Source organism: Lichenostomus cassidix, chromosome 1 (assembly GCF_008360975.1).
Source record: "Lichenostomus cassidix isolate B80296 chromosome 1, HeHo_3.0, whole genome shotgun sequence".
Classification (NCBI taxonomy): domain Eukaryota; kingdom Metazoa; phylum Chordata; class Aves; order Passeriformes; family Meliphagidae; genus Lichenostomus; species Lichenostomus cassidix.
The window spans coordinates 49,038,747-49,054,821 of NC_139479.1; the positions used below are offsets into that span (position 1 = coordinate 49,038,747).

The following is a 16,075-nucleotide window of genomic DNA, read 5'->3' on the forward strand; positions in this document are numbered from 1 at the left end:
CCCCGCGCTGGCAGGCAGGAGGCGGCGCGGCGGCGGGGACGTGCCCGGCGGGATGAGCGCTTAGCGGCGGCCCCGGCCGAGCGCAGGCCCCGCCGGCTGCACCTGGCACCGGGGAAGCGGCCGCGGAGCACCGCGTCCCTCGCCCCGACACCCGCCATGGAGAAGCGAGGGGAGAGCGAGCCGCTCTCCCATCCCTTGGAGCCCGAGCCCGAGCCCGAACCCGAGCCGCAGCTGGCGCCGCCGGGGGAGAAGCGCTTCAGGTTGTGGTACGTGGGTTCGGCGTGCCTGGACAGGCGGACCACGCTGCCCATGCTGCCCTGGCTGGTGGCCGAGATCCGCCGCCGCGGCCAGCGGCAGGAGCCCGGCGGCGCCCCGGGCAGCGGCGTGCCGGCCCGGGAGGTGCTGCTGCTGCTGGGCTCTCCCACGCTGCGCTGCGTGCCCGCCAGCCCCGGCCCCGCCGCCGGCCCCGGCCGCCCCGCCAGCCCCGCGCCCGCCGTCTTCATCTTCGAGCACAAGGCGCAGCACATCGCCCGCTTCATCCACAACAGCCACGACCTCACCTACTTCGCCTACCTGATCAAGGCGCAGCCCGACAACCCCGACTCCCCCATGGCTTGCCATGTCTTCCGGGCCACCGACCCCAACCAGGCGAGTGCAGGCAGGGGGCGGGGGCGCTGCCCGGGATCTCCCCGGTCGGCTCCTCTCCTCGCCGGGCGGGACCCCGGGGGCTGCGCTCCGCAGCCGCGGAGGGGCCGATGCGCTCGGGCGGGGCAGGGTGGTGCCTGCGGGGCGCTGCGGGACCGCAACCTCCGCACACCCACCCGCGGCGTGGGGGGAGCCCGCCCGGAGCTGGCCGTGCCCGCTGGGCTCCTCCCGGGCCGCCCCTCCAGCTCAGGAGGCTGCAGCGCCCTTGGGCTCCGCGGAAAGGGGGCTGTGTGGGCACAGAGCCCCGCGTGGCCATGGGGCACGCCTGCCACGCCGGGGTACTGACCTCTGCGGAACGCAGTGCGGGGCGAGATGCAGCCCCTTTCTTCCCGGTTCACCCTCCGTGGGGAGGCCTCGCATCCTGCAACAGCTCAATGGCAAGGGCACGGTTTGCTCTGGGAGCAGAATGCAGGGCTTGTGTTGAAGCGTCCTAGTGGTGCTGTCAGCACTGGACAGGAATCGAATAGTGGAGGATGGTGCTTTCCATCAGACCCCGGTGGTGCAGAAACCATCGTTTGTGACCAGCGGGGCCTGTTGTGCTCATGGGTCATGCTAAGGACACCTGGCTATGCTCAGGCATATGCAGCAGTGCTACAAACAAGGCTAGGTTTGGGTGGGGACATTGTTGATTAAGTGCCAACTGGAAAAAAAAGACTTAACAGTAAGATTGTATTTTCCTGACTATCGAGCAGGCTTTGGCTCACACGTCAAATGTGCAGCAGACTTCTTTCTCCTCGCTGTTTAGAGTATGTGAGCAATGGCGATTTGACAAGTAGGTTGGATAATCAATTTAGCAAAATGACAGCAAGAAAAAGACCTTTTGATAACAGTCCTTAGGTTGAGTAAGTTAGGATATTGTCTCAATTTTCACAAACTGGACTAAAAGTTCTTGCAATCAGAGGATAGCTGACTTACTGCATGTGCTGAACAGCTGCTTGGTTTTCTTTTGTTTGTCTAGCTTTTCTTAAGTGAGGAGGGTAGGAAGTATTAAGAAAACTGCTGAGAACTTCTTGGTATAAACTTTTATTTGAGCCAGCCTACTGCCAGAGATAATAACATGAAGGCGTTTAAGTTGCATCCATAGCTGTGGCTTAAGGACAGCCGTAGGACAGGCAGTATCCTGAGTGGAGGTAGCTTTGCTTAACTTGTTGGCAACTGCTGCGGGTTGTGCTCTGCCAGGAGAGCACGCAGCAGGGGTGTGAAGTGGTGGGGAACATATCTGGCAAGGGAGGAGCCAGAGTGCCCTTTTAGGAGTGTGACCATATGGGCTGAGGCAAGCCAAGGTTCCTGCTGTTGGCAGAAGATGCTGAATCAAATTTGTTTCTGGGGTAGGTCTGCACTGGTGCCATGAGTTTGTAAAACAGTCGCTTGCTTTGAGATAGTGAATTCCTAGTACTCTAGTGAATGTGCGAAATACTATGTACGTTTACATTTGGAAGGCTGTTTTCTGACTAAAACTTTATCCATATGTCTTTCCTTCTTTCCTCGTTGGGGAAAGTGTCCTTATGTTTGTCGAATTAAATGAAACTGATACTGTAGGTGAAGTCTTCCTATTGAAAGAAGTTGCTAGTGTGAACATGTTTCCCCTCATATCTTGTTCAGACAATACAGTCTTTAGTTAAACCTGTCAAGATATTTTTTAACTTTGTTATCATTAATAAAAAATAGATCCCTCCCAGGAGCGTTACTTAGCACATGATTTTGAGCTACAGTGAGGGTAGTAAATGCAGAGCTAGCAATATGATTCACAAGTGTCTGACTAACAGACAGGTCTTTTAAGGTACCTAAAGGAAAAGAAGGTGGATTTTTTGTATCCCTGCTGGGTTTTGTTATCAATTGTTGAGACTTGGTTGTCTAAGCCTGTCCAAGTGTCTAGCTGTTGGTCTGTGCTAAAGCTTGATTCTGAGCGTGTGAAGTCACACTGCAGGTTACTAGCTCTAAAAATCTTTTTTTGAAGCTCTTAATCATTTATTATAAAATTGATGTTGTCCTTGCAAGCTTTCAAGACCTTTAAGTACACACTTTTGTGTCATAGTGGTTATATGAGCCTCGTGTATTAGCTTAGAAAGTATTTTTCACAGCTGTTATTTTAAGACGACCTCATTTTCCATCTTAGGCTATAGTGATTTTCAGCCAACCTAAGTTGGCACTACTACTGAGAGAAGTGATCCTGTCCTCTTGAAGCCTCGACCCCTTGTTCCTTCCTCTCAGCTTTGTCCTCGTGGCAGCACAACTGTTTGTGCAGACATATGGAAAACAGGAACAGGGAATTGACTGGTGTTAAGCTTGCTTTTCCCTTACCTTCTCTGGAGTATTTCCAAACTGCTTCCCTCATTTGCTTTACTATGCAGCCCTAATAACTGTTTACATCAAGACAGGTGGGGTGGACACACAAGGTATCAATGAGCAGCCAAGAAGGGGAAGGGTCAGATAGCCTTTCCAGAGAAGTTGTAGGTGTTCCATGCCTGGAATTGTTCAAGGTGGGATGGGTCTTTGAGCAACCTGGTCTAGTGGAAGGTGTCCCCTGCCTGTGCCACTGGGGGTGGAATTAGCTGATCTTTAAGCTTCTTTTCAAGCCAAACCGTTCTATGATTCTGTGAAGTTATGCTGACTTCAGATTAGCCAGAGATGACTGCAAAGCCATGGTATTGTCCATTTTGGCAGCATTAAGGTCAGCAGCATGCTAAGTAACTCTGGAATGAGGGAAAGGTACAGGAGATGTCGTGTGGTCTCTGAGTTAGAAGGCAGCTAGCCATAATTTTGAATGGTGGATATAAACTATGAAAGTGAGAGGTTAATGATTGACTTTCAAGGGAGTAGTGCTACCATGAGAATTAAAAAAACAAAGTAGATGAGAATGAAAGTTTTCACTTCAAGCCTGTAGCTTTGTCCACCAGCTGTACTGCACAATCTTTAGGATGCATGTGCATTTACTGTGACCACCAAAAGGGCTGTTTTTCATAGAACATAGCAATGCTTCTTGCTGTTCTCTGCAAGTTTCTTTACCAGATGACCAATAAAAAGCCAATGCAATATGTGCTCTGATGACATCAGGTGGGAAGATAACATCTTTTAATATTATTTGCTGTGACTGAAGAAAAATGAGAGAACAAGCTAGTAGTGCAAAACGCTTTCACATTTTATTTGAAAGCCTGAAAATTTTACATAGACCTGAAAAGTAGGAGCCAGTGGGGTGACTCCTGTTCTGGAACAGTACTTTGGCAATGTCAAACCCAGAGCTTGTCAGCATGGGACTGGATGCTAAGATGCTTTTATTGGGGTGGGGGGGCAGTGTGGGTGTGTGTGTCTCTTACTGTTAATTACAAGGGGAAACATCTGAAGCCATCTGACTGGTGGAGATGGGAACAGAAATTTTTGCTTTTTTTCCCCCGTCAGAACCTACTACAGTGTTTGCTTCTTCTTGCTCTTGCTTCTCTGGCTTCTTCTTGCTCAAAGCAGTAGCCAGCTGGAGTTGATAAGGATAGTTGACTGTTTAGTGATGTCTGGTAGCTTCTGAGTAGCAGCCAGAGATTTGTTAGTTTTGTGTTTCTGTCATTTACGACTTATCTAGTATGCACAGACTGTAAGGAGACATCAGATGACAACGTTTTCTCATTTTGTATTTGACAGATTTTCTTTACAATCCTGGGAACAGATTTTTATTTTTTTTTAAACCCAAAAGTTAGAGTTTATAAATGTGGCAGGCGTACCCTTCTCGCAGCCACCAAGAAAAGGCTGTTTAATTAGTGTTTTCAAGCTCAACTTTACACATTTTTACCGTGAAATACTGATTTTATTCTTTAAACCAGATTTTAATTGTGTGGAACAATCAATGCTGTTTGACAATTGCCTTGAGTTCCTTATTCTCTGGAGGAGAGGCTTATACTATGATCTTTTTCTGCACTTTTTTATTATTATCATGCTGATCTAGATTGTGTGTTTCCTGCTTGAAACATGAATAAGCCTGTTTTGAGAGGATTTTTTTTTTTTAACCTGAACTGGCATCCTAAATCAAATTATACTATACTTGATTCTTATTAGTGAAAATTGTTGTTTCCTCCAGTTGAGTAAGTACTTATTTGATGAATTTTGGGTTTTTTTTCCTTAAACTTGTAAGTATGATGAAAATACATTGTTATAAGGTTTCAAACTTAATCCAACCTGGCTGTGAAAAAAAAAGTTCAGTCGCACAGACCTCAGTTGGATTTAGCTCTTGTGGGTTTAATCTGTAGCTATGTCTTTCTGCTACACCCATGTGTTAAGGGTCTAGGCTTTCTCAAGGTGAAACAGAAGTAGCTTTTGGTGGATGGAGCTTTTTGGTGACAGTTTGAAGATGTGGTAAGAACTGGAGAGGTAGGACAGAGACAAGAGCTGGAGACAGCCCACTTGTAAGAAACACTTGTCTATTCCAAGTATGTGCTTCTTTTCTGTTGGATAATGTGTTTCAGTAAAGCAGAGCTGTAAGATATTTGTTCTGAAAAGCGAGGCATCAGTACAAAGTTTAGTCAAAGGGGGCTTTTATGCTGTGTTAATATCATGTTATATAAAGTTTCTTATTGAAGAATGTAAGTTAGAAATGTGTGAAGAAGAAAGTTTGTCAAGTTTACATGCATATTTATGTTGGCCCTTGATTTTTATGTGATAAAGGAGTATGAGCTGAATGGCAATAAAGTCATGGTGTAGGAAGTGTGAATGTGCAGCATTGTTGAAATTCATACTAAACTATTGCACTAGTTGAGTTGTCTGATTAGATGTGTTTTCAATAGGTATAACAGACGTGACAAAACAGATACGCTCTAGGTTTTGAAGGATTCTGTAGCAAATGGGAGAGATGACATTTGGTTGATAGCACAATTTGGTTGCAGAGGAAAGATTTTCCATGAGGAAGAAAAGTTGTCCCAGTTTTTATCAAGAAAACAGGTCTTGGAAAGACCAAAAAAAAAAAAAGTTGTCTAACTTCGTGTGGGTCAGAATTTCATTCTTGGGTTGAGAAACTGAAAAGCAATGACTCAGAACAAAGCATGGATGCTAAGGGCTTGCAATGAATGCAGAATTGTTTGGTGAGCAGCCTTATTATCTCTAGTTTACATGCGCCATGCAGCCTCAGATGAAAAGTCTTGCACGCCCTTTTTTTGAAACTGAAAGTTGAGAGCTTAAGGTTTCCTTTTTGTTTTCATTAACAGATTTGGCACTTTTTTCCCCCCTGAAAGTGAGAATACTTTGCATTTTAGGCTTGTAAAGCTATCTTTAAATTTTTGTTCTGAACGTCTTGTCCATTATTTTTTCCCATGTCACAAACAGAAGAAATATTAAAAATACTAAAATTGTTCAGTGTTTCTAAATGGTGATATGTAGCCTTTTTATTCCTGGCTAAAGTTTAGGAGAGGAAAGGGAATGGTTTTAAATACCCTTATCTGCTATGTTTGTAGAAAGAATTAATTAACTTTTCCTTTTGCAGTTCATGAAAACCACCCCATTATTTGAGAAGTAGAAGCAATGTCTTGGAGAACTGTATTTTCAAAAAGGCAAAGCAAAATATATGAAATGATGTAAGCTCATCTAAGAATGGCTGTAGGTAACCAGTGACCAGATAATAAGACTGTCTTAGTCAAAGAAAGGAGCTTGTGTGCATCTGAGAATACCAAATCAAGGCTTCTCTTTTGATGATTTGTTTCTACAGTTTTGGGTTGGTTTTTTTTTGTCCTGTCTTTCAAATACAGGGAGAGTTTCCTTTAAAAATATTTTAATAGAAATCTGACTTAAAAATGTTTTGGTAGCATGTATGTGTCTTGGCAACAAGGAGAGACTGATTTTTAGGGATGATGAAAATCTCTGACCAAAATGCTTAAAGATGGTTACTTATAAAAGTGAATTCTCTAAAGGATTTAATTTCTAAACATCCTTTACAAAATAGTGGTGTTCCTGACCCCGTCAGTCTCTACTCTTTGCTAGATTTTGATACAGCATTTGATGTGCACAGCTCACTCTTCCTTGCATGTCTTGCATTGATCTTCCCCATTTGTTCTTCCCTGAGCATCTTGAGTTTCTCTGAGGCGAAGTGGCAAATGAATACCACAGTCAATTTTGGGGAGCGATCTCAGAGATTGCTGTCTGGTCTGTAGGCCATGCAGATTTTCAGCAGCTCTGGCATGGTCCCCTCATGCTACCAGCTGTCCTCTGCCACCTAGTTTTGTTTCCTTTGTGGTTTCAGATACTATTTCAAGTACAGAGAAAAGAAAAAAAAAAAAAAGGAAGAGTTATTTGCAATGTGGCTTTTGTCATTTGTCACATATGTGAACTGTGGTGTCTTCCACCTTTGTGTTATGCACTATTCTGAGGCACCTTTAGAGTCCACAAGGAGATAAAAAGACCTACAAGACCTTCAAGAGTAGAAAAAAAAACCTGCTTGTAAAGGTCATTAAATAATGTTGTGTTTCAGGGCTGCTGGAAATCAAATTAAAGACAGCAAAGTGAAGTGATTTAATTTAGAAATAGGCTCTGTGCTTTCCTATTCTGTATCACCTGTAATATGGTATCGGTTACCTTATGTTCTCACACAAACAGGTACATCAAAACTGTATGCAGTTACATGGGTTCCAAAATAAAGTAGAGCATCACCAATGCAAAATAGCACTGATCATTTCACAAACAGCTATATTGTCCCTGGAGAGGTAAGAGTATAAAAAGGCAATACTGAGTGTCACAGGGCAGGATAAAAATATGGAAGTGGTTATACCAGGGATGCATGAACTATGTGACTTCTTATTTTGTGATTTGTTTTGGGTACCAGAGAACATGCATAAGTTTTGGGTGGTATGCATGGTTTCATCTGTGAATATGTTAGGTTTCTTTTACTCCTTTTCAGGTGTATTAATCAGGTGACATCTGGCAGATCAGTGAGGTGGGCAAATAAACATTCTTGATGGTTCTGTAGATCTGAAAGTACTCTGGTATTTCAGGTTTCCTCTCAGCGTTGGTCAAAGGTAAACCTGTTTGTGCTGGATGGGTTTAGTTCTGATAGTATATTTAAGACTGCAGAGAAAAGGACATGAAAACCCAAGCAAACAAACAAAACCACATGCAGTTGACTGAAAGGGCTCATGGTAGCCCATATTAGAGTGTTAAGTTTTGTATTTTTATAGAAGTTAATTATGTATCTTGAAAAATCCCGTTCGTTTCTATTCTGAACACAGTTGTGCTCTACCAGCACAAAGCCCACGGCTGTCTCAAGCTGCTCTCCCTTCCTTGCCTCTGCCTCTCTGCTTGAAATGAGCAGCGACTGTGTCCTGCTGTTTGAGGCAAAGCCTGCTTAAAGACATCCCTCTTAAGTGAAACGGGCTGCTTAGCCCCCCCGCCCCCTCGCCCTAATGCAGGGAATTAGGACTTAGAATGAGAAGTTAATTACTTGGTCCTCTTCTGGAGAGGGTGGTGCTGTCAGGATTTCTACTGCTCCCCTTGCAGGCTCTCTCTGGGAGAAAAAAAGGAAAAGCATGGCAGCAGCAAGACCATTAGGTGTCGTTTTAGCTTCCCAAGGTGAAACTTCGTGTCTTGGCTTCAGCTGCAGTGCTTAAACGTGGCTTTTATGTCCTTTTGTGTGGTTTTAGTTGAGTCAAATGAACAAAAACCTGCAATATGTACTTCAAAGGCTGTCATACCATGAAGTTCAGATCAGGTAGATGGCATATAGTAAATACACATGTAGCGTGTCTTAAATTTTATTTTTCTGTTCAGAGCCTCAGAAAGATGTCATGAGCGAATGAGTTACTTGGTAGTGTTACGGCTCCTTCCAGTTTGGATCATTTGTGATAGTGGCAAAATACTTCATTTGAACCACTGCAAATAAGAAATGGTTTTTTTTATTTTATGTTTTTTATTTGGCTTCTAATGCTATTCAGAAAAGCTGTTTGGTGCTTTGGAGGAATTGTATCTATTAAACCACATTTCCTGACTTTATAAGCTGGTTGTAGTAGTGACTTGTCTTCATCTCTGTTCAAATCTGGTTGCTTTTTCATGGAATCCATAATTTCCTTTTTTAAAATCATTTTATGTATTTAGAAATAGATAGGCTTTTACAAATAATATTTTCTAAAAATTTGGAAGGGTAATATGGTAAGGATTTTCTTGTTCTGCTTCTCTGGAATTAAAGATAGGTAGGATTCTACAGTATTGGGCACATGGCACTTCTCTGAAGGATTATATTAATTTAAAATGCAAACATGAGAGAGAGCCTTGTTCAAAGCCAATGTGAAAGACTTTCAGAAGCTGTTGAGTAAGATAAAACCAACACCATGGATGTGTGGGTTTTTCCAGCTCTACCATCCCATTTTCTGTCTCCCATTACAGCTGACTTTAAAGGTACATTTCAGTCATGAAGTTCATTTTTGTATGTTGATAAACCTTAACAAAGAGTTTGCTGTGTTAAAATGACTGGGGTAATGTTTTATTTCGTTACTCTTCCTGGCAGGAAGATGTGGATCTGCAGTGCTGTTTAGAGATCCTTGATGCATTGAAAAACATGTTGAGGGAAGTCAGAATACTATTCTCCAGGGCATAGCAATGACTGCCTTCCAGACTGTTCATGATTTTGTTTTTCCTAGCAAGATAAATAAATATTTATTTTTAAAAATGCTGATGTTAAATATATTTCATGTACTGTGTGACGCAGATATGGGTTTCCTGTTATGTTAATTCAGAAAAAGGGCAAAATGCAGCAATGTCCCAGGAACTTTGGGAATGGTCAGTGGTCTGTGGGTTCGTAAGTATTTCTGAAATAGAGTAACTATTCAGTAACAGTGCAGTGAAAGACTAGGACGTGCAGTGCTAACTTGTTGAAGCATATTTTTATGTACCTTCTCATAGTTTGTTTCTTGCTTTGGCTTGATTATTCCTAACAACTCCATCTCAAGTTACAGTAAGATTTCTGAATAAAAATAGAGTAGGGTAATATATATTTAACAGTGCTGTATTTGTCAGGGAGGAACCAGTTGCTTGCTTTGGGGCTGCGTGTCTGAAGGGCAGAAACCAAGCATCACAGCAGCTCCAGCTAAACCCTGTGCTGAAAGCTGATGTTTGACCTTCAGGTGCCATACAAAGTCAGAGGTCTGCAATTCCTGCCTGCCTCAGCTCTGTCACAGTGTGCAAAATTGTAGCTTTGGTAGTCTAAGGTGAAAAAATTCATTCCTGCTTGTGTGCAAATTAGGAGGTGAAGGGGTTGTGTGTATGACCTGCTGCCATACTTGGCAATGAAAATAAATACCAGACTGCCCTCAGTGTCATGGTGCTTCTGTGGCAATCTAAGCAGTTAGGTCACAAATTGCCAAACAAGCTATCATAACTATACTTTACAAAACCAAAACAACAACGTCATTTAAGATCCCAAAATGCTGCTCTGATGTGGAAATCCCATAACAACCGATAAGAGAGCTTTCTATGGAAAATATTGCTCTTCCTGTGAAGTTTGCTTTAGGCTTGTGTACAAGACTTGTTTTTTTTAGGGAGAATAACTTCAAACAAGTATCCCTTTTGTGGACAATACTTCTGGCCTGACTTTATGGTCACACTCAATGAGAGCCTCATAATTTTCTGTGCAGCACAACTGCAAACTTTAGCAGTACAAAAAATAACTTGTAAAGAGGATACTCTTTTTTGTGTAAACCAACTGCATTATAAATAGACGCAAGATGCTGGCTCTTCTTCAGCAGCAGTTTTTTGGGTGAACCTTGCCAAAAGAAAATCAAGTGATCCTTTCAGTAGGAGCAGCACACCATACTTTTATTTAAAATATTCATGAAGAAACACACCCAGATTATCCATGGCATATGTGTGCATATATTCAGATTTAGCCTTGAGAAAATTTGCTGACCTAAACATGGGAGCAGAGTGGGAGCAAGGCAAAGTGATTAAAGCCAGCTCAGAAGGAGTGGGTTTACATCCTGGCACTGTGCCTCGGATTCTCTGTCTGCTTAGTGCTAGGGAGAACTAAAAATAATATCTGCAGTTTAGTGGGATGGTGTGAAGTTTACAAAATGAGTAAGTTTCTTCCATAGTGACTTTCTGTCTGCAGAAATCACCGCAGAAGAAGGTAATATCAAAAAATTGTATTACATAGAGGTATCAATCTTTATGAATGCTGTGGAGTTTTTTACGGATTTTTTTTTCCTTTGTTCAGTATGTATGTTCTCCTTAAAATGTACAGCATCACAGCTGGGAGTGTAAGAAACGTGGAGACCAGCCCAGACTTCCAGGTTTGCTTGAGTTTTGTGTTTCTTTATGCAACCAAGTATTTTGTTTCTCTATGATTACTCACTGTTCTGCATTTCATCTGTTTTACTTAAAATCGTAGTCTTGCTGGTTGTAGTTGTATAGGAGTTTGAAAGTGAACTTTCTGTGTTTAGTGAATACTGGAGGTTAAAACCCATTTTTAACAATACCATCAGTAGTGAGTTGAAAAGGAGCCTAGTTGTGATGCCATTTTATTTCTTATCTGAGTTTAAATTTTTAAGGTTAGACAACCTCTTTGATATGCTTCTGCTCTGAGTTTTCACATGACCACCGTAAAAAGGTCAGATTTTGAGAAGACAATTCTTGTATATCAGTAGCACAACAGAGTGGATGCTTTAGGATTTTACTTTTAGAAGTGTCAACCTCAGCAAGCCAGGGATGTATATGTATATGCCGCTATTTATTACCTATCAAGTAACAAATCTGCAAGACTCACATTAACTGGATTATCATAAGCTTTCTTATTATGCTAAGCTTGAAGTATCAAAATGAAACATTGCAGTGCTATTTCACTGTTTGCCAACCCAGCCTGTAGTACTGGAGGGGTTTATAGCTATTTAGTCCTGTTGTTATGCTTTGCAATTTTACTGTTAGACTTTATGCACGTAGTTTACCCCCACCTGAAAAACTTTGGCTGAGTTCACCAGCTTTGACACTCATTTTGTGGATTTTAAAATTCTTACCATAGCTCTATGGAAAGCTCAGAATATTCTGTGGAGTCCCACAGGTTGTTGCTGTCCTTGTGGAAACACAGCAGCTAGCCCTGTACCCGGCTAGTATGTTAAAAATAAAGCTTAATAGCATCCTGTTACCCAGGTCAATTAATTCACTTGAGCGTACTGCTGCCACGTGGACTCCCCAGCCATGCTACAGGGAGCAGTGTACATGAATTGTAATGGATCACTGCTCCTGGAAGGGCTGTTGTTATGCACCCACAAGAGCCCTGCATGAAGCTATGCAGGGTCTGCTTCATGCTTTCATCCCGGGTTTAATTGCTTTGGGTTGGTTTCAGGGGACTATTCAGTGAACAACTTAAGACTCTTTCCAGAGGGCTCTGCTCTGAAATAGGATCCAAGGCACACAAATCATTGTCTGAATTGCATGGTGTTTTCCTCTACGATGCCCAGCTGCTAGAAGATCATACTGCTTCACTGCTCTCTTACTGCTTAAAATGTCATCCTACTAACAAATATAGCTGTCTTTTATTATTACTATGCCATAAAAGTAATACTCTGAAAGTTTTTTGTTTCTATCTGTACTGTTCCTATTAAAATGTCAAAATATCTTTCAGCTCAATAGAATAAACAGGTGGGTAAGGATGTGACAGGTTTCTAATTCAGTTTCAGTATGGAGTGCTGCTGTCATTTGGAACATTGTGAAAACTTAAGAAAACAGCAAATCTACATGTCAGCAAAAGTTTGCATGACTTTGTTATATGCACCCAGAATATTCTTCCAACAGAGCACATTTATCAATGGGGTGTTTTCTCTAGTTGCCACCTGTGAGTGGGCAATGTAGGTAGGACTGGGAACCACAGCATGAAGGTAATTGGCAAATTGGTAAAGAAATCAGTGCTGCCCACAGAACAGCAAAGCACACAGATCCCTGTGAGATCCCTTACTGATTGCCAACAGGTGCATTGCTTTTCCAGTCTTTTTACCATAGAGAAGGCTACTGCTTATTATTTTCTTATGTCATATCTCGTACTCTTCTGTTTCTCTCAGCTCCTTGAAATTGTTCCAATCCAGGATTATAATCTTTGGGTTTTGCAGGAGCTGTTGGTACTGCGTGCAGTACTATCAGTCATGAAGAGTCATGATTCTGACTGTAGGGAAAAAAGCTAATAGTCACTTTAACTGTACTGCTTCCCACAAGCCCTCTGGCTCTAAATTAAAACTGGAAAGGAAAAAAAACCAGTCAGTTATTCTTCTGATTGCTTGCTGCCAGGAGCTGAGCTTTTCAGTTACAGCTATCAAGCTTATAAGCATTTTAACTTTATTTCTGTTTATTTTTTTCTTTTGTATTGATATTAACAGGTTTTTAAAATGTATATCCTAGTAACAACTGTTTATTGAATAGGAACTTGAGCAGAAAATTTTATGTGGAAATAATCATGCATGATAATAATTCCAATTTAAATAGAGCTGTTCCAGTGTTTTTACTTGCTCAAAATTCCTTTGCATTTTAAGTTTAGTTTCACCTTCACACCCTTTTTTTAAAACACATGACCTGGCACAAATTCATTTTTAAGTCATACTGCCAATGGCTGATGAGAAGTGAAAGCTGGTCTCCTCGGTGACCAACACAATTGTATTGTGTTTCAGAAGGAAGGTATGAGTAACGAAAAAACCTCAAACAAATAAAAAACCCCAGCCTCTGCTACAGAGGGAAAGTATGCTGTGCTGTATGGTAAAAGGCTGTAATATTAGCAAAGTAACTCCTGGAGCCTAATGTGAATAGCTGAGCCATTTATAGCTGGTAGAAAGACAAATTGCTGCTGAAGGGTGTTTGTTATTGCATGGCTGCTGCTACAGCTGGTGGATTGCCTGGTTAAGAGCAAAGTAAACTTGAACCTGGTAAGAGCTGCTGTGAAAAGTACACTCCAGATAAGCACACTTCAATCTCTGGAACATTTAATTTGTTCAACAGCATTTTCTAGTGCGTCAGGTTTTCAGATGTGCAAACATATTTATAATATTGACAAAATTATCAATTTCTAATTTAGTCTTCTCTGTCGATCCACTACTAAAGGACACATTCTTGTTTACTCCAAACACAGGTAGGGTTCATATATCAAATTATAAAGTTAATATCTGTCCTTGAAAGTCTCCCGACTATTACTTTTCTGCTTCTTAACGTAGAACCAGGCTGCTATTATAGGTCAGTATGCTGATGTCCTATCTGTCTAATGAGGTTTGAATGTGTTTGATATGAGCCTCAGAGTATGCAACTATGTAAAATTAATCCTCTCAAAAATTTCTATTCAGTTTGTTACCTTTGAACATCATGTCCATTAGAATATAGTTTTGGCAGGTTAATTAATTGTAAGACAAAGAGGGCTTTTACCTTCGTTAATAATGTCTTTGCCTCCCAGCTGCTTTTTTACAAGCAAGCAGACTCAAAACTGAGCATCAAGAATAATTGTAAGCCCCTGCCTTTGTGCACTGTGGCAAAGGGTGAGTAGGTAGAGTTTTTAACAATCCTTCAGTTCTCTCATTGGTCTTAAAGAAGCTGGCAAATTGATGGGACTTGAAACTGTATGTAACAAAATTTCAGAGTGCCATTTCGGAGTGGAGAGAAACATAGGTTGAAACTAAAGGGAAAAGCAGGGCAACAGCCCTGCTCCATGAGGGAATAGTAATGCTTCCATGGGAGTTTGCCTGGAGGACTGATTAGTGGCCAATCATAAGAACAGGAAGTTTTTAGTGTCTTGTGTGATAATCAGGCTCCTGAATAATTAACCAGTGACTCTGACAAATACATTCCTTCTGTTTCTTGAATCGTGTTATTTTTAACACCAGAGTAAGTTGCTGGTTTGCTTACACGTGTAGCACTACAGCTACAAATTTACAATGTAAGTAACTCTCTGAATACCTTCCTGGGCATCATACTTCCTGTTATCTATGTCACCACTTGTCTTTCATAGTTTGAATATAGTAACATGAAGGAAAAAAACCCAAACACAGCAGTAATTTATTCAGGTGTATTCCGTCTAGGTACTTACAGATTCAAATCCCATAGGGAACCAGAAACATACCCCCTGTGTCTTTTTACCAGGGAGCTCAGAGTGCCCTGATAGTTCTTTGTTACCTGTTTAGTCCAGTAGCTTCTTTCTGTCAGCCTGGATGGTCTCAACCTGTAACAGCAGCATTGATGACAGAATGCATCAGTGCATACCTCTTGCTTGAGCCTCCAGAATATAAACTGACAGATGGTCTTGGCTAAGAAAAGAGGAGACATTGACTACATCAAAATTAGTCATTAAAAGATGCTGTTGCGTGAAAATGTTTTTTAATAGCTTAAGCATAGAAATTCCATTCATAAAAGTGTTATTTCCTTGTGTCCCAGAAATAGGTTGGAAATAAATTTGTATTATTAGTCTTTTTAGGGACAGGTAATTTTTTTTTAAAAAAGGTACTGATGGAGATAGGTTGACTTTATGTGCAGAATGCTTATTAGGACTATAAACAAGATCAGATATTTTCAGGAATGGGTTGAGTCACTGGCAATGTTAAATAGTCCAGATTAACAAAAAAGCCTATTTGAAGTCTTTGGGGATCTCTAATGCCTGTGTATTTCTCGAGCTTTTCAGTGAAGGATGACTGTGTCTCAGTAAAATTTCCCTTCAGTTTCTACTATAATTATATTTTCTCTTTCACTTTGCTATTTCAGAGTCTAAGAATTTAGTATTTATACGTTGCATTTTTCACTGTGTATCCCAGGAATTCCCACACACAGTGGTATAAAGCAAAAACATCCATGCCTTGCAAAAAATGATACATGGGAACACTTAGACTTTGTGAAGTAATTTGGATGTGATCAAGCATAAGTGAATTTTTTGTAGCTGGTTCTGCAGTTTCACATAATAAAAGAATCTGCCACTATGGTGCTGATGGCTGCTTTAAACAGCATGAGTCCTGTTTCAGCAAACATCATCCACTTGCCTGTGGGACCAATCATCTTTAAATGTCCAGCTCTCTATTGCATAGATAAGTTCCTTTCCTTTAAGCCTTTCCTTCTGGATCTCCTGCTGAGAACATGGGATCATGTCTATAATTTCTAATGAAGTACCTTCAGGTTGTTTCTCAGTTGGTAAACAGCCTTTATCTGTGACCTTGCAGTCATGCTGCTGCCTTGTGAGCTGTAGTTCCTGGTTGAACACAATCGCCCAGTGTTAGAGCTGGACTGGCACAAAAATGCCAGTTATTGCACAGAACTACATTCTGCTGGTTTTACATGCTTAAAAACTTACAAGTGGTGGTTCTTTCCCAGCTGATTTCTAAAGGCACGGGCCTTTCAGGTGTTCTTGGACAGCTCTGGCTGACTTCAGGGACTTGGCTTGTGTATGAATTTTCCTGAAATTGGCTGC

At 41.6% G+C, this 16,075-nt stretch overlaps 1 protein-coding gene across 4 annotated transcripts in view; it reads left to right on the forward strand.

Moving 5' to 3' along the window:
• Positions 1-2: 2 nt before the first annotated feature.
• Positions 3-16,075, forward strand: part of TBC1D4 (TBC1 domain family member 4) — a 104,558-nt gene continuing 88,485 nt past the window's right edge. For all 4 annotated transcript variants that reach the window (XM_085058287.1, XM_085058301.1, XM_085058295.1 and 1 more), the window contains exon 1: positions 3-648. In XM_085058287.1, coding sequence (XP_084914413.1) covers positions 157-648 — 492 coding nt within the window. In that variant the 5' untranslated portion in view covers positions 3-156. The remainder of the gene's footprint in view (positions 649-16,075) is intronic.